General features: G+C 51.8%; 1 protein-coding gene across 2 annotated transcripts; it reads left to right on the forward strand.

Moving 5' to 3' along the window:
- The first annotated feature begins 560 nt into the window (after positions 1-560).
- ALOXE3 (arachidonate lipoxygenase 3) lies at positions 561-23,798 on the forward strand. 2 transcript variants are annotated; one of them, XM_059668694.1, is made up of 15 exons: positions 561-870; positions 1,484-1,688; positions 2,724-2,805; positions 3,309-3,428; positions 3,767-3,892; positions 6,506-6,609; positions 6,765-6,937; positions 7,351-7,494; positions 7,582-7,785; positions 7,871-7,957; positions 8,635-8,804; positions 9,424-9,545; positions 15,081-15,181; positions 15,772-15,942; positions 22,972-23,798. In XM_059668694.1, exons 1-15 carry the CDS (start codon positions 724-726, stop codon positions 23,149-23,151), a joined length of 2,136 nt encoding a protein of 711 aa, XP_059524677.1. In that variant the 5' UTR covers positions 561-723; the 3' UTR covers positions 23,152-23,798. The 2 variants fall into 2 exon arrangements, with proteins under 2 accessions (XP_059524677.1, XP_059524675.1); XM_059668692.1 differs by having other exon boundaries at positions 586-870; positions 3,770-3,892.
- The last annotated feature ends 1,929 nt before the right edge of the window (positions 23,799-25,727 follow it).

Here is a 25,727-nt window from a genome sequence, read left to right on the forward strand (position 1 = left end):
CGGGCGTGGGAGGGCGGTGCAGAGTGTGGGGTGACAGGAGAGCTGTTTCTGACCCTCACGCGAGGTGCAGGAATGCGCGTGAGACTCACCTGCGTGTGGCTGAAGGCACGTGTGATTTCTGGCTGAGTGTGTCTCACTCCTGTACAGTGATTCACGCGGATGATTCACAAGTGGGAATGTGGGTGCTTTGTCCCCGGTTGTGGCTGAGAGACGAGGAAAGGGTCTTGGGGAGGGGGGATTTGGGAGTGGCCGGGCGGACAAGGGCCCGGGAGCATCTGTAGGGCCCGGACCAGGAGGAGGGCCATGTCCCAATCATACAGGCGTCACCTACTCGCTGTCTCTTCCTGAGCATTTGGTCCCTCCCTTCCCAGTGAGGCTGGGACTCCTGATATCCATCTGGGTGAGCCCTGTCCTGCCAGCCAGAGAGACCGGCTGCGCCAGAGGCAAGCAAACAACTATTAGAAGACAGGTGTGGGCGGGGAGAGGGAGCCGGCACTGAGCAGAGGACCCGGCAGAGGCCGGGAGCTTCAGGACAGAGAAAACATCTCGGAGGGAGCTGGGCCTTTCCTCCAAGGCCTTTCCCCCTACCCCCCACCCCCCCAGACCTCCCATCCGGCGGCTCAGCAACACAGCCGTCCAGTCCTGCTCGGCCTGCTGCTCACCTCCAGGCCGGCCGCTGCTGGGGCTCACCTTGTCGCGAGGTACCCCTCCTTCCCTCCCATCATGGCCGTGTACCGCGTGTGTGTGACCACTGGTGCCTACCTGGGGGCAGGCACACTGGACAACATCTCCGTCACTCTGGTGGGCATGTATGGTGAGAGCCCCAAGCAGCTGCTGGATCGCGTGGGCAGGGACTTTGCCCCCGGATCGGTGAGTACAGAGGAGAGAGGGAGGAGCACCCCTGAGGGGCAGGGCCAGCAGGGACCCTGAAGGAGGGTGCCGTCTTCCTTCAGGGCTCATCACCTCCTGCAGAACTCTGGCTGCTGGCTCTGACCTCCTCCCCGTCCCTGTTCCGTCTGGTTCCTGTCTTTCCTGGGGATGATAAACCCTACGCAGGCGGGGCTGTGAAGGAGTCCTGGGCAAGGGGGCAGAATTCCAAAGGCTTCCCAGCTTCTCCTCTCATAACTGAAGGTGGGCTCTGGGCAAGTCGCTTGAACTCCCAGAGTCTCTGGGTTTCTTCTTCTCTGGAGGGCATCCACCTGCCTCTACCAGGCCCAGGATTGTTTGTTGGTGGGTCTTAGGGAGAAGTCGGCCACCAAGGGGGCTAGTGCAACCCAGAACCTGCTCTGCCTGTGGTAGCTGTGGTTGCTTCTGCCTGGTGAAGGGGTGCTTTTGTTCTAATTCATACAAAATCCTCACATGGGTTAGCGGCAGCTCAGGTTTCTATGCCAGAATAGGTGTAGGTTTAGACGCACCTCGCAAGGTGCAGGACAGCTCCGGCAGTTCCTTGCCTCTCACCTGCTTCCTCTGTTGGTCCCCTCAGGTGCAGAAGTACAAAGTGCGCTGCTCAGCAGAGCTGGGTGAGCTCTTGCTGCTTCGTCTACACAAGGAGCGCTATGCTTATTTCCGCAAGGACTCCTGGTACTGCAGCCACATCTGTGTCACTGCCCCCAATGGTACCCTTTTCCACTTCCCCTGCTATCAGTGGATTGAGGGCTTCTGCACTGTAGAGCTGCGACCAGGAACAGGTGGGCCAGAGGCAGGGGCTGGCCTTGTGCTGCAGAACGCACCTTTTGGGATTAGGGGTGGGGTCTCCCAGAGCCCAGGGTGCAGGGAACAGGGTTGGGGTTAGTGTCACAAGTTCAGGGCTCCAAGTAGATGCTTTCTGGGAAAGGTGAGCCTCTAAACCCTGAAATGCAGGGGCTTCTCGGACAGTATCTACCCCTCTGGAGACCGACAGAGACTAGACCACACTGTGTACACTCACACCACCCAGACACACACACACACACACACAGATGGCAGTTTGCTCTCCGCCGACTCCCTCTGCACTTCCCCTAAGTGAATTCCTCCAGAACCCCAAAGGAGCTATCCTGCAAGCTGAGTACTTGCATTTCACCAGGTGGAGAAGCCCGGAGTGTTGAGCTGGAAAGGCCCTGTCCACCACTCCGGGCTTTTCCAGTGTGGCTGAAGTCCCTGTGGGCTGCAGTTAGGATTCCTTTTTGAATTTGGATGACCTTTCAAGAATGCCACGGTCTAACTCCCTCAGCCTCTGACCCGCCACATCTCCTGAGCTGTCTGATCTAGAAAAGCATGGCTAGTTTGAGATGAGCCTTAGGGATGAGAGATGCTGTTCTAGGTCAAGGTAAAATAAGTGAACATGACCCCTTGGCCCATCGTGAGTTCTTCATAGACCTCACTCTGAACCCCATCTATCATCATCGCAATCTATCCACCACGTGACAAAATATATGTGCTCATCTCATTTATCAAATGCATGCTATGTGCACCATGCCAGGTGCTGGGACTAAAACTGAATACAATGTGATTTCTGCTCAGAAAGAGTTTATAGTCTTGGAAAGGAAACAAACATGCAAGCTATAAGGAACGTTGTTAGGATCTGGGGGCGAGGTTATCCTGAATCTCTGGTGAATGCACAAAGAACATGGGGTGTCCACATTACTGAGGGGTTGTGTGCAAGGGTTAGGGGCTCAGGCAAGCTTTGATGGAGAAGTTGTTGTTTAAAAAAGGACTTAAACGATGAGTAATTTCATTCCCCACAGCGAGAACTATTTGTCAAGACTCCCTTCCCCTCCTTCTGGACCACAGGAAACGGGAACTCCAGGCCCGACAGGAATGCTACCGGTGAGGGTGACCTAACTTCACTTCTTTCCCCATTTTTATTCTGACTTCAGAATTAATCACACTGTTACTAACTCTGACCTCTGTCCCCACCTTGGGGCCCAACTCCAATCAGGGCCACTATTTAAACCTAATGGCAACCTACTATTGACCTGGAGTCCAGACCCAGAACACCAGTACCAATCATTGTCCCGAACCCATCAGTGAATCCACACTCAGCCCCTGATGTGACTGTGGTACTGACAGATCTCAGCCTATCCTCAACCTCACCCCCAAACGGGCCGTGATCTTCATCTCAGCATAAACCCGACTCTAACCCAGCCTGGACATTCATGTCACCCGCAGATGCTACCCTGATCTGAAGCCAGTGCCTTGGGGAGAAAATCCCAATTCTTTGTCACTTACCCAGAAAGTGGGAGTTTTAATTTCAAGGCATGTCTTTAGAAGCTAAAGTTTCTGTGTACCCTAAGTTTGACTCACCATCTCTAACCTCTTCCCCCCGGAAGTTGGAAGGTCTATGCCCCTGGCTTCCCAGGCATCGTGGACGTCAGCAGCTTTGAGCAGATGGAGTCAGACAAGAAATTTACCTTGACCAGGACAACAACGCGTGCGAATCAGGACGACAGGTGAGCAAGGACCCAGGCGTGGGAAGAAGGCGGAGGGCTGTGAAGTGAAGGGCCTGTTGAGAGGATGGGCCCAGACAGCCTGGAAAGAGAAGTTGTGAACTACAATAAGGGCAATTTAATTCAAGTGCCCGGAGCAGAGTGGGCAGGGGTGGCCCCCGGGATATGGCAGAGAAGAGGAGGTGGCTTCAGGCCTGATGGGAGAGGGCAGGGGAGGAGCCCAGAGTGAGGGGAGGCCTACGGAGTCAGGGGGAAGAGAGAGGGAAGGAATTGGAGAGGTGAGCTGTAGGCCTTTCTGACTGTCCTCTGTTCTTCCGCCCCCACCTTCTCCTATTCCCTAGCAGTGGGAATCGGTACCTGCCTGGCTTCCCCATGAAAATTGACATCCCCTCCCTGCTGCACATGGAGCCCAATATCAGATACTCGGCCACCAAGACGACCTCGCTGATCTTCAATGCCATCCCTGCGTGAGGCACCTGAACTCCTGCTCACTCTTCCGTCCGCCTCTGCCCCTCGATGCACAGCCACATCTCTGCCTCACTTTCCCTTCTCCCTGCCCTCTTCGCTCTCTTTGTCCCCTGTCTCCCCTCTCCCTGCCCCAGTCTATGGCCCCTTCCATGGCCCCAGTCTCTTCTCTCTGCCCCTCAGGCTCCTCTCTCTCTCCTTAGACTCCTCCATGCCCTATATCCCTGTGGGCTCCTCTTTGCTCCTTAGTCATCCGTTCTTTTTCCATCCCCCCGACTAATACAATGAATTGTGCACAGCCTGGTTCCAGGCACTGCTGGGAGCTCGTTGAGTAGAAAAGAGAGGTCTGGCTCTTAAGCTTTAGGAAAGTGGTCAGACCACGTCAGTTTCAATTCCCAATACCAATGCTTTCTAGCTGGGTGACCTTGATTTTCACTCAGCCTCTAAATCAGCGGTTCTCAACCTGTGGGTCGCGACCCCTTTGGCAGTCGAACGACCCTTTCACAGGGGTCGCCTAAGACCATCCTGCATATCAGATATTTACATTACGATCCATAACAGTAGCAACATTACAGTTATGAAGTAGCAACGAAAATAATTTTATGGTTGGGTCCCAACATGAGCAACTGTATTTAAAGGGCCAGAAGGTTGAGAACCACTGCTCTAAATGGTTTCCTCATCTATAAAATGACAATAATATTCATGCCTACCGTAAAGGTTTGGGAGAGAATTTAATGAAGTAACACCCAGCACAAAATAATGTCTCAGTAGATGCTAGTAGTGTTAGGATATACTCTTGGCCGGGAGGAACTCAGTATCATTAGGGAACAGAGTTAATTAGCCATCGAAGCAGCTCAAGGCAACAGCTGAAGCTGTGAGTGACATGGCGGGAGGGGGTACAGTGGACACGCGGGTGTCTAGAGGAGGCAGAGGCTGGGGGTGGGTGGGCAGGAAGTGGCTCCTGGAGTGGCAGGTGGGATGGAAGCAGGCTTTGAGCCAGGGAGACAAGGAGAGGGGAGGGGGGCGCGGGGGGGGGGGGCGCGTTCTGGGCAAACCTGGGTAGGTTTGGCAGGAGAGAGAGGCTCAGCGAGCCCTTTGTGCAGTGGCTGCTCTAAGAGGCCCAGCGGAGGCCAGAACAGTAAGCCAGCTCCTCATGTCTAGGCCTCTGAGCCAGAATGATGCTTTTGGAGAAGGACCGGCAGTGGGTGAGAAGGTGGGGTGGGGCTCCAGAAGGTCTGTCAGGGGCTGGGGCCCAGAGGGGCTTTCGGGAAGGTAGAGGCACCCGAGTTGCTCCCCAAATGGCTATGGGGTTCTAGGCAGGGGACGTCCCAGGAGACCACAGGACAGCTGGCATGGGGCTCAGAGAAGGCTGGTGGGAAGAGGGAGCAGGCAGTTGGCAGCTCAGCTGCTCATGGAGAGGAGGGGACAGTGCGGGGCTGTGAGTGCGGGGTTACTGCAGGGCGTTATGGAAAGGCCTGCGGCAGGCCCTTGGAAAGAGGAGGTCTTTTCTTTCTCCTTTATCGCCTCCTCCCACCCGGTTTTTCCCATCTCTGGGCCCTGGTGGGCAGGCACTCAGCAAGTACATGTGGCAGGCGGAGGCGTGTCCTGGGCTTGTCAGGCCACTACTGCCCCCTGCCCTCTGTCTTCAGTTATCCACACCAGCGTCCTACAGAGCCTACCTTATTGACCAGTTGCCACAAACCTGCCTGATCTGTGTTGTATTCCCTTCTTTGGGACTTGGCCCAGGGAGCGAGTGATTATTATGAACTGGGTACGTCAGGGCAGTCAGAGCCAAGCCACAGCCCTAAGAGCCCACGGTACAATGGGAGATGATAAGAGGGAGTACATTGTATTCACAAGGGAGCGATGAGCGTTTGGGAAAGACACGGAAAGGCGTGTGTTTGGAGACAATCGGGCATGCTTCAGAAAGGATGTTGCATCTAAAATGCACACAGAAGAACAGATGGGTTTGGTGCTCGGTGGAGATGTAGGAGATGGCTTTCTGGGAGAGGCGTAGTTGAATGAAAGCCCTGGACAGGGGGGAAAGCAGACTTCATTTCAAGCACGTTCCCTCCCCGATTATAAAATAACATATGCTCATTGTTAAAAATATCCAAACGGTACAGACATCCACAAAGTGGAACGTGCACGCCCCTCAGGTTGCCAAGCCCACCTTTATCAGTCCTGTGCCCAAAATATAGTTTTGGTGGTGTTAGCTGCGTTGGCTTTCTCTAGTGCCCCTGGTAGGAGAAAAAACTGCACAGGTTGACAGAAACCGGCCGGTGGGGCGTTTCCAAGCCTGCCTTCGCAGTTGGGGCTTTGTCCTGTAGGAAGAGGGGTGCCAGTGAATGTCTGCGACAAGATGGAAGCTCGCAGAAAGCAGGCCCAAAACACCAGTGAAGACGACTTGCCTGCACCACGTTCGCCACCTTTGCATCCACATATGGAGGCACCCCTACAAAGCCTCAGCTGGCCATTAGGCGTTTCTTCCATGAGGATTGTTAGGCACCTCTGCTCTGGACATGGATCTTGTCAGTTCCCTCCAGACCTCTAGGCTGGGGACACAGGGCCCCTGGCAGCCCCAGACACCATCTCCTCCCCTCCCCCCCTTCCAGGTCCTTGGGCATGAAGCTTCGAGGGCTGCTGGACCGAAAGGGCTCCTGGAAGAAGCTGGATGACATGCGGAATATCTTCTGGTGCCACAAGACCTTCACTTCAGGTGTGCAGAGCCAAGCAGGAGCTGTCCCCCCTCCACCCTGTCCCATGCTCAGGCCCGCGGGCCCATCTGGGAAAGCCCCTCCAGCGCTCAGAGAGCAGGCTCCTCGGGGGAAGCAGTTTCCAGACCAACCAGTTCCTCCCCCTCCTGCTCCCTAGAGTATGTCACGGAGCACTGGTGCGAGGACTCCTTCTTCGGGTACCAGTACCTGAATGGCGTCAATCCTGTCATGCTGCACTGCCTCTCCAGCTTGCCCAGCAAGCTGCCTGTCACCAATGACATGGTGGCCCCCTTGCTGGGCCCTGGCACCTGCCTGCAGACAGAGCTAGAGGTGGGTGAGTTGCCCCCAGGGACAAAGGATGGGTGTGAAGGGAAAGGAGGAGATGGCCAGGAACAGTCATGGAGAACTAGGAGCTCCGCAGCCACGGCCTCAGGTCTCCCCCAGAAGGCTGCGGTGGTTGGTGATTTTGCTTTTCTTGGATACACCGAGGTCATCTGCATTAAAGTAGGAAGGAGCAGGTACGGGGAGAAGGGAGAGGATGCTGGCTTATCCAAGCCTGGAAGCCAGGTGAAAGGTTGCAAAAGGAGGGACTCTGCTGGGCCTCATTCTGGACATTCTGGGATGGGTGGGGTACCCCACATTGACCACTGAGGCCAGAGGTGAGGGGGGAGTGGGCAGAGAACGGGGAGAAAGGCGGCGCGCCGGTGGGAAGTGTATTCTGAGGCTCTGTGCACCTTCCCCAGAGGGGGAACCTCTTCCTAGCCGACTACTGGATCCTGGCGGAGGCCCCGGTCCACTGCCTCAACGGCCGCCAGCAGTACGTGGCCGCCCCGCTCTGCCTCTTGTGGCTCAACCCCCAGGGGGCGCTAATGCCCTTGGCCATCCAGGTGAGCCCGGGGCCGGGCTTTGGGGGGTGGGGCCTCCAGGGGCACACCAGCAGGCTGGAGTCTCACCCCCTTGATTCCTGGACGCAGCTCAGCCAGACCCCCGGGCCGGATAGCCCCATCTTCCTCCCCACGGACTCCGACTGGGATTGGCTGCTGGCCAAGACGTGGGTGCGCAACTCCGAGTTCCTGGTGCACGAGAACAACACGCACTTCTTGTGCACGCACTTGCTGTGCGAGGCCTTCGCCATGGCCACGCTGCGTCAGCTGCCGCTCTGCCACCCCGTCTACAAGGTCGGTGCGACCCCCGGGCCGGGCCAGAGGGGGCGGGCCAGGCGGCCTCCTCCCCTCGGCTCCCGGGACCTTATTCCGTTCGCAGCTCCTGCTCCCCCACACTCGGTACACGCTGCAGGTGAACACCATCGCCCGCGCCACGCTGCTCAACCCTGAGGGCCTGGTGGACCAGGTGCGGCCCCCCGCCCCCCGCCCCTGCCCCTGCCCCTGCCCGCCGCCCCTGCCCCTGCCCCGCGCCCTCTCTGAAGGCCTCGCCCCTGCCCGCCGCCCTCTCTGAGGCCCCGCCCCCGCCCCGCCCTCGCCCTCTCTGAGGCCCCGCCCCCGGTCTACCGCCCCTCTGAGGCCCCGCCCCGGAAGACGCTTTTCCCCGCCTACAAGCTCGTTGGGCGTCCAATCTCATTCCACGGTTCCTGCCAGCCCCTCCCCTCCAGTCTCTTACTTGCCCCGCCCACAAACCCGGTCTCCGCCCACCCATCCCACCCACGGGCCCACCCCCTCAGACCAAGTTCCAGATGCTCCTTGCGGTGGGTGGGGTACCCCACCCCCATCTAAGCACAGCCCCTCGCTAACCCTGCGCCGAGCCCTGCTCTCGCCTCCCTGCCTCCGTAGCAGCAGTTCATTCTTTTAGTTACTAAATACCTAAGGATTATCTCCTGTGCACATAGTAGGGCCGCACCCTGCGCCGCCAATGTCGGGCCCCTCATGGGGGTTTTGATCCGTGGTCTTGGGCTGCTTGATTAACTGAAAAATCTCCTCCGCTGCGTCACTAGCCACGTTAGGTCCCCAGGCCCTGGGGGAGGAGGGGTGGAATGGGGAGGGCCCGGGAGCTGAGCTGTGATGTGTCCTCAGGTCACCTCCATCGGAAGGCAAGGCCTCCTCTACCTCATGAGCACGGGCCTGGCGCACTTCACCTACACCAATTTCTGCTTTCCGGACAGCCTGCGGGCCCGCGGGGTTTTGGCTATCCCCAACTACCATTACCGGGATGACGGCCTGAAGATCTGGGCCGCCATTGAGAGGTGTGGGCCTGGGACCCTGAAGCCAGTCTGGCCCCTCGGGGCCTCCTCGTCCAGGGGCAGTGTGGGTCTCTACGTTTATGCAGGCTGGGGCGCTGGGTGCGGGGACTCCCAGGTGTTGTCAGGCCCAAGCATGGGGCACTCCGAGGATGAGAGTTGGGGTTGGGGTCCCCTATGAAATGGCTGATAGCTTTGGGCTGGGGAGAGGTTGGGCTGTGTACGAACACAGTGGAGGAGGGGAAGGACAGGGTGTCCAGAGAAGGTGAGAAATGGAGGTGTAGGCTGGGGCCTCTAGGCAGGCAGGCCTTCCTGTCTGCTGGGTGCTGAGTGGGGAGGAGATGCAGCATGAGCCTGGCTCTCCTCTGTGTACCCCCCCCCCCCAGCCCTCTGTGCAGGAAGGAGGCCCAGAGCAGCCGTGACTCAGGAGTGGAGGGCGAGACTTGAGGGAAGCCTGGGTACTTGGGTTCCAACTGCATCTGGCGGGAGGGGCGTCTCCACTGAACCCCCATGGGCTCTCGTGGACTCTGACCAGCTGGCTCCCCCCTCAGCACTGGACCTTGGTTTTCTGGTCAGGCCTGGAGCCCAAGGTCACTGCCATGGCATGGGCATCTTTTTCCTGCAGCTTTGTCTCAGAAATTGTGGGCTACTACTATCCCAGTGACGCGTCTGTGCAGCAGGATTCGGAACTGCAGGCCTGGGTCGGCGAGATTTTTGCTTGGGCGTTCCTGAGCCGGGAAAGCTCAGGTATTCCTTCTCCATCCCCCACCCACAGGCTCCCAGTGACCCAGTGCTCCCCCCGGCCCCACCATTAACCAGTTCCTATTTACTGATCAACTGTTGGAGTGCATCCTACTAGCCCCACTGAACAGATGAGGAATAGGCAGAGAGAAGGTTATACAATAAGTGGCAGGAGCAGGACCCAGAGCCAGCTCCTCTGGTCTGCAAAGCCCTTGCTTTCAACTACTACCCTGTGCCCATCTGCTCCCTTCTAGACCTTTCCATGAGCCTGAGCCCAACCATTCACTTCTCTTTGCTGAGCTGTATGGATGTTCGCATCATGTAGGGGGAGTAATCTTTGGCTTCAAACACAAAGGATTCTGGAACCTTCTCTCACACTCTCTTATGACTGTGCTGCCAGGTGGCCCCTCCAGCCCTCAACCTCTTTCACTTCCTTTGGCTTCAAAGGGTGAGTTGGTCCTGCTGCTGCCTAATTCCCCCTTATTTACTCCAGTTACCTAACCCTAACTCCTCCCTCTCTTCTGACACTGCCTCAGAGGCCTCTGAGACCCGCCAACCCCTCCGTAGACTTCCGCTTAACCTCAGCGCCAAGCAGATGCCTAGCACACCCTCCCTTCCTTAGAGTCTTCCCTTAGCTCTTGGCAGAACATGTCCTTCTGAACCTCCCGCTTCTTCCCAGGTCCCTGCTGCTGGCTTATCCTGGATCTCTGCCTCCTCTCTACCCCTCCCTCTTGAAGGATCTTGTCTCCTGTTTCTCCTCTGTAGCTGATTCCAGGCTTGGAAATCCTCCACCCCGCCTTTCCTGAAGGACTTTCCTTGTTGGCTCTTTCATTGTCACTCTTTTTTTTTTTTTTTTAAATATATTTTATTGATTTCTCACAGAGAGGAAGGGAGAGAGATAGAGAGTTAGAAACATCGATGAGAGAGAAACATCAATCAGCCGCCTCCTGCACATCTCCTACTGGGGATGTGCCTGCAACCCAGGTACATGCCCTTGACCGGAATCGAACCTGGGACCTTTCAGTCCGCAGGCCGACGCTCTATCCACTGAGCCAAACCGGTTTCGGCCATTGTCACTCTTGAGACCCAAACATGAAACGATGTCATTCCAAAGGATCTCTGGCCTCACCCGGGTTATATGCCCCATTGCTACTCTTCAAAGCAGGGGTCCTCAAACTACGGCCCGCGGGCCACATGCAAATACAAATATTGTATTTGTTCCCGTTTTGTTTTTTTACTTCAAAATAAGATATGTGCAGTGTGCATAGGAATTTGTTCATAGTTTTTTTTTTTTTTAAACTATAGTCCGGCCCTCGAACGGTCTGAGGGACAGTGAACTGGCCCCCTGTTTAAAAAGTTTGAGGACCCCCTGCTTCAAAGCCTGTTTCCCTGGTGCCGCTGTATTATGGTCTGTACGTCAGCACTGGAAAATGGAGAGGAGCCTTCTATACCTGGGTGTAGTGGAAGAGAGGGCAAAGCTCCAAGCGGCACAGATGTCCGTCCATCTTCCAGTGCCCCCAGCCCTGGCCTGAGTGGGGAAGACTCTCGCTGCACAGGACGTCTCCTCTCAGCAGGGATGTGGCTTTCAGCTGACTTAGAACTTCCAGTGGCCGCCCGAAGAGGTTCCTGTGTGTGTGTGTGTGTGTGTGTGTGTGTGTGTGTACCCAGGGAGGGGGAATGGTCTCACATCACCCACAAATAGAATGAGCAGCTCTTGCAGCTTCAAGGCTTTAAAAAATCCTCCTGGAGGTATGTTTTTATTGATGAGAGAGAGAGAGAGAGAGAGAGAGAGAGAGAGAGAGAGAAACAACTGTGTGAGAGAGAAAGGTCCTGAAACCCCCAGTAACCTAGGTATGTGCCCTGACCAGTAATCAAACCCACAACCTTTCGGTGTATGGAATGATGCTCCAACCATCTGAGCCACCCAGCCAGGGCCTGAAGCTTTTTTAAAACACAACATTTTAAGCATATAGAAAAGTAGAGAGTATAACGTAATGAACACCCATTTACTTACCACCCAGATTCAGCAATTGTTAGCATCTTTGCTATATTTGATTAATCTGTTGCTTTGTTTATTGACAAAATCTTTTATTTTATTTTTTTTAATATATTTTATTGATTTTTTACAGAGAGGGAGGGAGAGAGATAGAGAGTTAGAAACATTGATGAGAGAGAAACATCGATCAGCCGCCTCCTGCACATCTCCTACTGGGGATGTGCCCGCAACCCAGGTACATGCCCTTGACCGGAATCGAACCTGGGACCTCTCAGTCCGCAGGCTGACGCTCTATCCACTGAGCCAAACCGGTTTTGGCGGCAAAATCTTTTAGAGCAAATACATATCTTTCATATTTCACCCCAATCAATAAGCCTCCTCTAAAAATGATGATGTTTTTCTACACAACTACAATACTGTCATCTCACTAACAAAATTGATAGTAATCTCCAATATCGCCCTTTTCTCTAGTCCATATTCAAATTCCCTCACTTGTCCCATTTCCCCTCATTTGATCCTGTTGATTCTGGAGCCAGTCAAGGACCCCATGTACATTTGTTTTGACTCTAAAGTGTCTTAATTTAGGACCGCACTCCCCTCCTTTTTAGTAAAATCACAGGGCATCTGACAAAGACTACTGAAAAAGCCAGAAGCGGTTTTGCACGATGTCTCACCTTCTGAGTTTATCTAGTTGCTGCCTCATGCTGTCATTCAGCTGGATCCTCTAGCCCCTGTAATAACTAAAGGCTAAATATTTTTTGGCGGGAATATTTCTCAGGTGATGCTGTGGTCTCCTCGTTGCATCATCTTGGGAGGCTCATCATGCCAGGCTGTCTCACCATTAGTGAGGCCTAGAGTGAGTTCTGAGTAAAGGTAGTGACAGCCAGATTGCCTTGGGCTCTTTTCAAGGGTGACGCCTCCCCGAGCTTTGCCAGCCTGCTGTCAATCCGGGGCAGCCCTGGTTCAGATTGCTCCTCTTCCGGGAGGCAGTTTCCCTTTGGGATTATCTAATTCCTAGTTAAGACCCAGAGGGGGATATAATTACTGTTCGCTCAACTCTCCTCTCTTACTTTATTAAACTCTCTGATTTAATACATCAGAACATTCTTCAGATTGGCAAACAGCTCTCCTAACAAACTTATTCTAGATTCATATGTTTTAAGGTAAAGGCTCATTCATTAACCTCCGTCAGTATGCCTTTTGTTCCATAGTTCAAGGGGGGAAAATAACCAGTATGAGCTGCAGAAAAATTCCCATAGATAATCTGCTTTATTTTTATTTTTTTTAATAGCTTTATTTTTTTTTTCAGCCCTCAAGGTTAGACTATCAACCAGGAACTGAACATTCAGAAAATTCCCACACACTCCCAGGCAGATACCAGGCCTCCCTCCAAACCTCTCTGTCTGCTCTGTTGCATTAGTCTCTCTCCAGTCATCCTGACTCCAAACCTCGGATCCATCTTTGACTCATGTCCCCTCTGCCTTCCTCTTCACCTAAATCCAGTTGGGTAGCTAACCCTATTGTCCCCATCATTTCCCACTGTCTCCACCCTAGTCCCAATCCTCACATTGTTCCTGCATTGTGGCAGCTGCTTCTCAACCAGACCCACCTCTCCCCGCCTTTTATGCTTGCCCGCCAAGCCTGTGGGGCGCCACCCCGGTAATCCTCTGAAATAGCGCCCAGAAACCACCTGGCCTGGCGCACTGCTGCAGCCCCACCCCCAATAACCCTTCACCTTGCTTACACCCCATTCCTTTCCACTCTGGCTTCTTAGCCTCTCATGTATTCACTTCATTCAACCAGTCATTACCGGGCTGCTAATATGCGTTAACTATTGTTCTAGGTGCTGGGGTTTAGCAGTGAACGTGACAGACAAAAGCCCCAGCTTTCATGGAGCTTAACATTCTTGTGGGGAGACACAGATAACAAAAAATTATGTCAGGTGGTTAAGAATGGTAAGAAGAATGAAACAGCATCCGAAATCACTAGTGTGTCGAGGTGGGGGGATAATTTTATTTTATTTTATTTATTTATTTTTAATATATTTTATTGAGTTTTTACAGAGAGGAAAGGAGAGAGATAGTTAGAAACATCGATGAGAGAGAAACATCGACCAGCTGCCTCCTGCACACTCCCCACTGGGGGTGTGCCCGCAACCAAGGTACATGCCCTTGACCGGAATTGAACCGGGGACCTTTCAGTCCGCAGGCCGACGCTCTATCCACTGAGCCAAACCGGTTTCGGCGGGGGGGGGGGGGGGGGGGGATAATTTTAGATAGGTGGTCAGGGAAGGCTTCCCAGAGGAGGTGATGTTTGAGCAGGGGTGTGAGGACGTGAGAGAGCTGGTTCTATGGGTAGCCGGCATAAGAGTGTGCGGGCAGAGGTGAGAGGACAAGGCCCTGAGGTGGGAGCATGCTGGGAGTTTTGAGGAATATAAGGAAGGCCTGCATGGCTGGAGTGGAGTAAGTGAGAGGGAGAAAAGTTGGAAAGGAACTGAAGTCCGAGAACAAGCCAGAGCCAGGTCAAGTGAGATCACGGTGAGGTAAGTGAGATGGGAAGCCCGTAGAGGGTTTGGGCCAGTAGTGACATCACTGAATTTAGGATTCTAAAGGGTCACTTACTCTAGCTGTCGGGGTCATGGCAGAAGCAGGTAGATTCATCCAGGAGTGAGAGGATGGATAGTGGGTAGTGGTGGTGACAAGGTGGTGAGACCATTGGCTTCTGGAAGTGTTCCTGACATGTGTGGGGCGAGACAAAAAGAGTCAGTGTGCAGGACAAAGCGTATCCACGTGGGATGACTGTGGGAAGCACAGGTTTGGGGAGTGTGTAGGGTAAGGAGTCAAGCATTAGGTTGTACAGATGGGAAGTTTGAGTCTAGAGTTCAGGGGCCAGTGGGAGCCAGCCAGAGATGTGAACTCAGGAGTTGTCAGCCGGGGAAGTGGTTAAACCAAGGACTTGGATAAGACCAGTGACATACAGAGAGAAGAGGGCCAAGGGCTGAAATGCTTCCTCTGTCATCTTCTTTCTATTCAAAGCTCACCCACTCACTCAGGGAGGCCTCTTCCCCAATGGTGTGCCCCCTGTGCCTTGCCTGCCTGCCCCTGGAGCTCCCTTCCGCTTCCATCTCTGTGAGCTTATTAGTAGCACATTCTAAGCCCAGTGGCAGATGACTGGCTACTGGGTGCTTGCTTGGACAAATCTCAGTGAACTGGGTAGAATTAAATCATTAAATGCTAATATAGGCTGCAGACAGAGGTGCCTTGGTGGTCTGCTTGAACCTGGCTCTTCCGCTGTGAGCTCTGCTGACTGGGCATTTTCTGGTCTGATCCCAGTTCCCAGCTCCTATCCTGACCCCCTTCAGAGACCACAAACCTTGGTGATGACCATCCTTAACCTCGGCCTAACCCTAACCCTAGTCTAAAGACCGTGGTGGCCAAATGTTTAGTCCTCCCTTTCTTACTCTCCCCCTATGCTGAGCCCCAGACCCGAGCTGCCCCTAGGAATCCAGTCCCCTCCACACTCTCTTCCCTCCCTCCTGTACCCAGGCTTCCCGTGCCAGCTGCGCACCCGACAGGAGCTGCTGAAGTTCCTCACAGCAATCATCTTCAACTGTTCCGCCCAGCACGCTGCTGTCAACAGTGGGCAGGTGAGGCTGCAGAGGGCAGGCCAGTGGGCAATTTGGCCAGGAAAGGTTAGGCTCAGCAATGCAGCTGAGGCCAGAGTTCCCGATGAGAGCATGGGCGGGATGGGTTTATCACTAGGGATGGGATTGGAGTGGTGACTAGGTGGAGTGAAGGCCTGGTGTTGTGTGATGACTGGGGTGGAGTTGGGTCCAAGGCTATAATGTTGACTTGAGTTGGTGTTGCATAGGGAGTAGAACTTATGGATTTCTGTCATGGTTAGGATGCAGTCAAGTGGAGTTTCAGGTTGCTGTGTTTGGCATGCTAGCCCCAGGCCCATTTCTAGGGTTACCTCCTCTCTGAGTCCTCCTTGTTCCTTGGTGATTCACTCCACCCAGTCCTGGAACATTGGGTGGAGAGTAATAAGGGTTGAGGCAGGCTCCTGCCTCACTTCTGGAACTTTCTGTCCTATATCACTCCCTCGCCTCCCTTTCCACAGTCCCTCATTTCCCAAATGCAAGACCTGGGATGGTAGGGGGCAGGATCAGGAATTATGATAAAGAAGCTGGTCCTCTCCCTCTGGCCAGTTGACTCAACTGGGGTGGGGTCTCCACAGCATGACTTTGGGGCCTGGATGCCCAATGCTCCATCATCCATGAGGCAGCCCCCACCACAGACCAAGGGGACGACCACCCTGAAGTGTTACCTGGAGACCCTCCCAGAAGTGAACATCACCTGTAACAACCTTCTCCTCTTCTGGTTGGTCAGCCAAGAGCCCAAGGACCAGGTTTGTGTGTGGGGTGTTTTTCGGTGGTGGATAGAGGTTTGCAGGGCCTGGGCAGTGGCGGTGATGTTAGCTGTCCCAGGGGGACTTGGGGAATGACTGCTGGCATTTATGTCTGCTACTGAACTGCCCTGGGTTCTTCAGTTTCTTCAGGAAATTATACTTGATCCCAAGAGACATATATTGAAGCAAATACCTGTTAGTGGCTGGGATACAACATCCATCCAGTTCACCAGTTTACCAGACCACCCATCTATCCAACCATTTATTCTTCCATCCATCAGCCACTCATCTATCAACCACTCATCCATTCATCAAACATTCAACAGACATTTTTTGAATACCTCCCATGTGTCAACACAGTGTTGGGCACCAGGCATATAAAGATGAGTCAGACCTGCCTACAGGAATCCTACTGTCTAGCTGAAGAGATACACAGATAAATGGAAAAGGGTACCACAGTGTTGGAGAAATTATTTAGGTATAATTCCTCCATTTGAACATGTACTTCTTGAGTGCCTGCAATGTGCCAGACACTGATGGGCAGATATGAGCCCTGTCCTCATGAGCTTGCTATAGTCTCATGGTAGAGGTGAAGACAGGGCCCTGTGGAACCTGACTGAGTCTGGGTGAACCCAGGGCAGCTTGCTGGAGGAAGGGACATCTAAGCTGAAATCTGTGAGACAAGCAGGAATTTGGCAGACATAGCAGGGGCAGGGTTACTTTCTAGGCAGAGGGAAGGATGAGGCCAAGTGACATGAAGGGAAGCGAAGGCAAGAGTTCGTTGGCGTGTCTTGAGGATCCTAAAAGCTACAGTGTAGGCACAGTATTCATTCAGAACACAGCGGGGAGATACTGAGGAGACTTAAGACCGGGGTGACATGGCTAAATTTGTGTTTTAGCAAGAGTGCTTCTGTGGCTGTGTAGATAGATGGGAAGGGCTATTTTGGAGTCAGGAATGACAGGGAGGAGGCTGTTACTTAGGCTAGGTTTTATGTAGGGGAGCAGCCCTTTAATCACCAATTACCATAATCTTCATTTACACACTATCAGTCATGCCTCTGCCCTCCTGGCATTGTTCACAAATTCTCTGACATTACAAGAATACCCTCATTTATCATGCTGGACTCCATTTGGTGTAGCTCTTTTATCTCCTTAACAAGTTTTAACTTAACCATCTTATAGCCTTGGGATGCCAGAAACTCATGCCTGGATCCTAGACCCATTCTGGTCCCATCTCCCAAGGATTTCAAGATGTTTGTTTCTGTCAATTTAAAGGAAAAACTCTCTTGTTTTTTGTCTACTCACAGAATAGTCTATTACTACTCTCAGTCTCTCACTCAATGCTTCTGGCCACCAAATGCATGGGCATTGTTCCCACACCAAGCAATTCTCAGACTCTAGCTATACGTCCTGTAATTTAGCTCAGTTCTGACACCACCTGGAGACAGTGTCAGATCCCTCAGGTGAAGGGCTCTGACCCACAAGACTGCCCCTGCCCCACTTCAGGTGCCAATTGCCGAGCAAAAGTCCAGGTTGTCAGCTGTGTTTCTGACCAAACAACTATCAATCAGAAGTTTCTACAACCCCTTCCTCAGGGCCATTGATTTGCTGAGGCAGCTCACAGAACTCAGGAAAACAGTTTACTAGATTACTGGTTTATTATAAGAGGTTGCAACTCAGGAGCTACCAGATGGAAGAAATGCACAGGGCAAGGTGCCTGGGAGGGGTGCAGAGCTTTAATGCTCTGGGTGTGCCACCCTCTCAGCATCTCCACACTTCCCCAACCTGGAGGCTCTCCAAACCTGCATTTTAGGGATTTTGATGGAGGCTTTGTTACACAGGGATAATTGATTAAATTATTAGCCATTGGGGACTAATTTAGCCACCAGCTCCACTCCCCTCCCCAGAGGTTCAGAGGTGGGACTAAAAGTTGCAAGTCTCTAATCAGTTGGTTGATTCCCATGTATCCCATCCTTAGGGGCTTTCCAGAACTCACCTCATTAACATAAACTGAGGTATGGTTGAAAAGGGCTTATTTTGAATAACAAAAGATATCTTAACACTCTATCATGAAATTATAAGGGTTTTAGAAGCTCTGTGCCAGGAATGGGAGGAAGACCAAATATATATTTCTTTTTTTAAAAAAAATGATTTCATTGATGTTAGAGAGAGAGACAGAGGGAGTGGAGTGGGAGAGAGAAACATCGATGCAAGAGAGAAACATGAATCAGTTGCCTCCTGCAAGACAGCTTGGCCAGGGATCTAACTGGTAACCTTTTGGTTCATGAGATGATACTCAACCAACTGAGCTACTCCAGCCAGGCAAAATCATATTTCTTATAAATCACAATATCACAGTGGAAAGGGATGAGTAGGTAAGAGGATGAGGGTGAAGGATTCCCTCCCCAGGAAACAATGGGAAGTTTAACCTGGACAATTATAACCACCACCACAATAATAGCAGCTAACTCTTCTTGAGGATCTGTCATATCTTAGTCATTAAATTAGATACCATATGTCCACCATTTTAATATACAAAATAAATGAGTAGCTATATTTAAAATGCTTAATACAGTGCCTAGTATATAACTGTTCAGGAAATGGTAGTTTCATTTTATTTTTTATAAATATATTTTTACTGATTTCAGAGAGGTAGGGAGAGGGCTAGAGAGATAGAAACATCAATGATGAGAGAAAAGTCACTGATTGGCTGCCTCCAGCACACCCCTCACTGGGGATTGAGCCCGAAACCTGGGCATATGCCCTGACCGGGAATTGAACCGTGACCTCCTGGTTTATAGGTCGACGCTCAACCACTGAGCCACACTGGCCTGGCAGTAGTTCCATTTTACAGAGGAGAAAATGGAGATTTAGAGGCATTAAGCAATTTGTCCAAGGTCACACAGTAGTGAAAGGGCTTTGAACCCAGTCTCCCGTACTTCTGGGTTCTGCTTTTTAAACAGCTAAACTATAGTTTTAGAAATCAGATGTCAGTTTAGTAAATAAGACATAAAATTGATTCTCCGAAAGGACCAATACAAGCAAGAAAGCAGAAACAATTCTAATGAAGACAAAAAAGAAAGAATATAAATGTACAACATTAAGAATGGGAAAGGCATACAGCTACAAATACAGAGAAGACTGAAGAAGTTAGAAAAAAATTCCAATTACAGTTTTATGCAAATAATGTGGAAATCTAGACGAAATGAATGATTTTCTAGGAAAACATAAACAAAACGTAACCCCAGAAAGCTATACATAAATGGAAATGGTTGTAAAAGACCTGAACCCCGTCCTTGCAAAGCTAGATTCTAATAAACCTCCAAAAAACAAGTAATTCCTAAATTATTCAAACTGCTTGAAGGTATAGAAAAAGTTTAAAGTTATAGAAAAAGTTGAAAGTTTCCAAAATTACTTTACTGGGCTCCGTTTTACTGGGGACCCTGATACAAGCAACTAGCAAATGTAGTGTTCTTAAGAGAGGTGGGCTCTTACCAAACCGGTTTGGCTCAGTGGATAGAGCGTCCCAGGTTCGATTCCGGTCTAAGGGCATGTACCTGGGTTACAGGCACATCCCCAGTGGGAGGTGTGCAGGAGGTGGCTGGTCGATGTTTCTAACTCTCTATCCCTCTCCCTTGCTCTCTGTAAAAAATCAATAAAAAATATATTAAAAAAAAAAGAGAGAGAGGTGGGCTCTGGCCAGTGTAGCTCAGTTGGTTGGAAAGGTTTCAGGTTCGGTTTCCCATCAGGGCACATGCCCCAGTTTTGCGCTCACACTGATGTTTCTCTCTCTCTCTCTCCCTCTCCCTTCTTCTCTCTCTCTTAAAAAAAAAATCAATGACCTATTCTTTTTTAAAAAATATATTTTATTGATTATTTATAGAGAGGAAGGGAGAGGGATAGAGAGCTAGAAACATCTATGAGAGAGAAACATCGACCAGCTGCCTCCTACTGGGGATGTGCCCACAACCAAGGTACATGCCCTTGACCGGAATTGAACCTGGGACCAGGCCGACGCTCTATCCACTGAGCCAAGCCGGTTAGGGCAATGACCTATTCTTAAAAAAATAAAAAAGAAGACAGGTGGGTCTCAGGTAGACATCACAGATCTACACCTCCCACCCATGTGAACTTGGCTATATAACTGGGCATCTCCAAACCTCAGTTCCTTCCTCCCTTCCTTCCTTCCTTCCTTCCTTCCTTCCTTCCTTCCTTCCTTCCTTCCTTCCTTCCTCCCTTACTCCCTCCCTCCCTTTCTCCCTTCCTTCCTTCCTTCCCTTCCTTCCTACCTTCCTTTCCTTCCTTCCTTCCTTCCTTCCTTCCTTCCTTCCTTCCTTCCTTCCTTCCTTCCTTCCTCCCTTACTCCCTCCCTCCCTTTCTCCCTTCCTTCCTTCCTTCCCTTCCTTCCTACCTTCCTTTCCTTCCTTCCTTCCTTCCTTCCTTCCTTCCTTCCTTCCTTCCTTCCTTCCTCCCTTACTCCCTCCCTCCCTTTCTCCCTTCCTTCCTTCCTTCCCTTCCTTCCTACCTTCCTTTCCTTCCTTCCTTCCTTCCTTCCTTCCTTCCTTCCTTCCTTCCTTCCTTCCTTCCTCCCTTACTCCCTCCCTCCCTTTCTCCCTTCCTTCCTTCCTTCCCTTCCTTCCTACCTTCCTTTCCTTCCTTCCTTCCTCCCTCCCTTCCTTCCTTCCTTCCTTCCTTCCCTTCCTCCTTCCTTCCTTCCTTCTTGCCTTCCTTCCTTCCTTCTCCTTTTATTGAGTTTATTGCAGTGACACTGGTTAATAAAATTATACAGGTTTCAGGTGCTCAATTGCACACACATCATCTGTACACTGTATTGTGTGTTCACCACCCCAAGTCTCCTTCCATCACCATGTATCCCCCATACCGCCCTCCATTTCTCCCCCCCTCCAAGCCTCAGTTTCTTTATCTGTAAAATGATGATGATAAGAGGACCTGTCTTACAGGATTATTGTGCCATTGTGATAGCCCATATAAAGTGCTTACAACATGTTAGCTGTAATTAAAAAAATAAAATTGTAAACTTGTTCCACTTAGCTGCAACAATCTTAAAAATATATCATTAGGTCCTGACTGGTTTGGCTCTGTGGATAGAGCGTCGGCCTGCAGACTCAAGGGTCCCAGGTTCAATTCCAGTCAAGGGCATGTACCTTGGTTGCGGGCACGTCCCCAGTGGGGAGTGTGCAGGAGGCAGATGATCAATGTTTCTCTCTCATTGATGTTTCTAACTTTCTATCCCTCTCCCTTCCTCTCTGTAAAAAATCAATAAAATATATTTAAAAAAAATATATCATTAGCCAGTGAAGGCCAATAATACACAGTAGAACAATAATACGCCATGATGACGTCTAGTCTATTCTAGGAATGAAAGATTGGCCCAACCTTATGAAATCTGACAATATAATTTTTACATCAATAAAGAAACTTACCATATAATCATCTCCATATAGTCCAAAAAAGCATTTGGTAAGTGTGAGCAGCCACTTACTAATAAAAACTCATGCCAAAACTGGTTTGGCTCAGTGGATAGAGCGTTGGCCTGCGGACTGAAAGGTCCCAGGTTCGATTCCGGTCAAGGGCATGTACCTGGGTTGCGGGCACATACCCAGTAGGAGATGTGCAGGAGGTGGCTGATCGATGTTTCTCTCCCATCGATGTTTCTAACTCTCTATCTCTCTCCCTTCCTCTCTGTAAAAAATCAATAAAATATATTAAAAAAATAAAATAAAAACTCATGTAAAATGAAACTCCCTGATGCAGTTTTGATAAAAAGTATATTTTAGAAAACAAAACATTGTCCTTATGGAATAACAATAGAGGTCTCCTTACTAAAGGCAGGAACAGTAAAACAATGCTCACTGTTACTGCTGCTACTTAGCACTGTTCTGGAAGGTTTACCAGTGCGATAAAGCAAGACAAAGAATTTTTTTAAAAATATATTTTATTGATGTTTTTACAGAGAGGAAGGGAGAGAGAAAGAGAATTAGAAACATCGATGAGAGAGAAACATCGATCAGCTGCCTCCTGCACACTCCCCACTGGGGACGTGCCTGCAACCAAGGTACATGCCCTTGACCGGAATCGAACCTGGGACCCTTCAGTCCGCAGGCCGACGCTCTATCCACTGAGCCGAACCGGTTTCGGCCACAGTATTTCTTTTTTAAAAAAAAATCAATTTTTATTGTTTTTGAAAAATATGTTTTTATTGATTTCAAAGAGGAAGGAAGAGGGAGAGAGAGAGAAACACCAATGATGAGAGAATCATTAATCGCTGACTCCTGTAGGCCCCCTGTTGGGGACCGAGCCTGCAACCCAGGCATGTGCTCTTGACAGGAATCAAAAACCCTGGGACCCTTCAGTCCACAGGCTGATGGTCTGTCCACTGAGCCAAGCCGGCCAGGGCGGCAATATTTCTTGATTGCAGTTGGCCGCGCTGTGTAGTGTGACAGTGTGTGGTGATGGTGACTGTGTTGGCAGAAGTTCCACGAAGTTGGGTGACTGGGAAGACACCTCAGGCCTGGTTGTCTTCAGGGTCTGAATTTTGTTCGGTTGTGAGGTCATAGGTGTATAAACAGGCATGTTTGCTGGAGCGTGTGTACCTGGCTTTTGGTTGTGCTGCGAGTGTGGTTGTGTTCTTTTAGTTCACAGAACATTGGCCCAGGCACCGGAAAGGACCTTTAAAGATGTTCTCGTGCAATCCATCCATGTCCAGATGCAGAAAGAGTCAGGGTGATAGGCAAGGAGTTACCAGCAGGGGGAGCACTAGCTTCAGGATGGGTGGCTCCCAGGTCCCCTTTGGCCCCGCACTCCCTGCGCGGTGAGCTCAGTGCCCGGCTGCTCTGTGCCGGCTGCGGCTGCGGTTGCGGGGAGAGGTGGTTGCGGGATGCGGTTTGAAGGGCTTGAGCCTAGTGTATGCCCTTGGAGGCAGCCTTGACTGTGCTGGTTGGCACATGTGGTCCATTATTCTCCGTGCTGCCCTGAGCATCAGCCTGACCCGCGCCTGGTTTCTCCCAGAGGCCCTTGGGCACCTACCCGGACGAGCACTTCACCGAGGAGGCCCCGCGGCGGAGCATCGCTGCGTTCCAGAGCCGCCTGGCCCAGATCTCCCAGGACATCCGGGAGCGAAACAAGGGCCTGGCCCTGCCCTACGCCTACCTGGACCCTCCCCTCATTGAGAACAGCGTCTCCATTTAATCCCCTCCTCCTCTCACCGTGGAAGAAGGGCCCAAGCAGGGGGAGGGCCAGCTTCCCCGCGTCCTCCCTGCTCTCCATCAGCCTGAAACTTCCCCTGCCGGTGGGCCTTTCCCCCCAAGGTGGCTCTAGCGCCGTGTGAAGGGGCCCTGAGCTGCATCCAGGGCGACAAGCTGCTGGTTCAAGTCAGGTGCACAATAGACCCTCAAAGGAAGGAACCCCATCCCCCTCGCCCTACTTCCCTCTCCTGTCAAAATCTACCTCCTCCCACTGGGATCTTAAGCTCTCCTTCCCAGCCTCCCGCCATCCCAAAACTTGCTCCTACTTTGCCTCTTTGTTTCCACTTTCCTCTAAAGCTGGGACCAACGAATCCAACTTTTTCCCTGGAAGAGCCTGGAGCCTGGGCAAGGAAGGGTGTGCGCCTCAGACCTGCCATCGGGCCCCTCTGGCCCCAGCATATTTAAGGGGAGGGTTAGAATCAGAGTCCCGCTCACGGGGGCCTCTAGCCGTAGTTCTCTGAGGGCCACGCTCAGCAGCCTGGATGTGTGCGGAGTCTCGCCCCAGCTCTCATTTTCCCATTGCCATCCCCCCTCCTTTTGTTTGTCCTCGAGCCCAGTGAGTTCAATAAAAACCAACATATTTGACTCCCATTTCATTTTTGTTTTGATATATGTGTGTGCATATCGGTGGGTGGGGCACCAGGGGACTGGAGAAGGATGGAGCAGCTCGGAGCCCCTGGATCATCTGTTCTGGAGACAGGACACCTCCCAGTGCAACCCACCACCTCGCCAGGCCCTACATTCCTGCCTTCACCTCCCAGAGCGTGTCATCCATCAGGAAGTGAAGGAATATCCACACTCAAGGGGCAGGTAGGAAAAATGTAGGTATTTTGCAAAGCCTGCGGATCCAGCTTCGGGGTGTGGGCGTTACGAGTGTTGCCACTGAGATCTGGTTTCTCTTCAGGACTCACTCACTGGAAGACTCAGCTTCTAGCTCTCCTGTGGGTGGGTGGAGTCATGGATGAGTTTTGGCCAATGAGCTGGGAGCAGAAGTGATACAGGTCACCCAAGGGCTGGAACATTTATTACTGGCCGGAGCCCCCCAGAGTTCTCTTCTCTTTGCCCCTGCTGTTCTAGAAGCCCATGCTGTTCTAGAAGCACATGTTGAGATGGCTTTTCCATCAGCTTCCTCCTCTGAGGGACTAGAGCAGAGCCCCCTGCTGACCTGAGTTGGACATGATGCTGAGAGAGAAATAAACTTTGGTTGGGTTAAGCCATTGAGATTTCAGGATTGTTTGTTGTTGCAGCATAACCTAGGCCAGTGGTCAGCAAACTGCGGCTCGCGAGCCACATACGGCTCTTTGGCCCCTTGAGTGTGGCTCTTCCACAAAATACCACGCGTGGGTGCGCACGTACAGTGCGATTGAAACCTCGTGGCCTGTGCTCAGAAGTCGGTATTTTGTGGAAGAGCCACACTCAAGGGGCCAAAGAGCCGCATGTGGCTCGCGAGCCGCAGTTTGCCGACCACGGACCTAGCCCATCCTGACTGAAACAGATGGCAATCTGGGGAGTCTGATGTTCTCCCTTCAAAATAGATATTTGTATCTTTCTCCATAGCCACTCAACACCTTCCTGTTTCCTGTTTGCCTGGACCTCGAATCCTGCCCCCTTTACCTGCTCTGCTTCTTGAGTCAAATTCTGTGCCTAATCAAACCCTGTCTCCGGCCAGAGACACAGTGCAGGGAGTGGGAGGGGGGAGGGGGAAGGAGTGTATGTGTGCATCTTTGGTTATGGCAAAGGTCAGATTTTCACATCTTGCACCTGAGATCCTGGGAGATGATGATCCTATGTCATTGTGCATGAAGAAGTATGTTTGGAGATATCTCCCCTTGCAGATTCCAAGCTAAGAATTTAGTAAAAATCACCAGATTTTGTCCATTTTGGAACAAAATCATAGGATTAAGAAATATCCAGAGGCCTCCCTTGTGGCCAGTAAGACTGTGGCAGAGGCTGGATGTGCCCACCCTTCAAACCTGGGCTTTCACTTCGAACAGCAGGACCAGGATATGCTGGAAGGGTGTCAGGGCAGCCTCAGGCAGCCTGTCCCTCCAAGAGGACGAATACTCCTTGGTGTGCGTGCACCAAAGTTAGAATGAGGCATGCCCGTCCTCAAAATGCCCCTGAGCCAGAGAGGGAGGGAGCAGGGCGGATCACTAGAGTCTGATTTTCCAGAAAACCAGTTTGGAGGGAGATTCATTGAGGAGACACCACCAGCTGCACGTAGGATTCTGCCCCGGCTCTGGGCGTCTCTGGGGAGGGGGCTCAGGTAAAGTTCGAGGCCTGTCCGATAGGAAGCTTCCTCTAGCGTGCACTCTGGACCCTTCTGTGTTTTTGGTCAGCCTGGAAGGTGACCGGTATAGCGAGAAGCACACCAGCCCTCTTTTCCCGGCTGGCCTTGAGCAAGCCCTTCAGCCTCAGTGGCCCAAATATGTCAGATGGATGGGAGGGACAAGAAGACTTGGAAAGTCCCTCCAGCATTGACATCCTAGGATCTGCTTGCCTCATGGCTCGCGTCTCCCT

Source organism: Myotis daubentonii, chromosome 16, assembly GCF_963259705.1.
Source record: "Myotis daubentonii chromosome 16, mMyoDau2.1, whole genome shotgun sequence".
In the NCBI taxonomy this organism is placed as follows: domain Eukaryota; kingdom Metazoa; phylum Chordata; class Mammalia; order Chiroptera; family Vespertilionidae; genus Myotis; species Myotis daubentonii.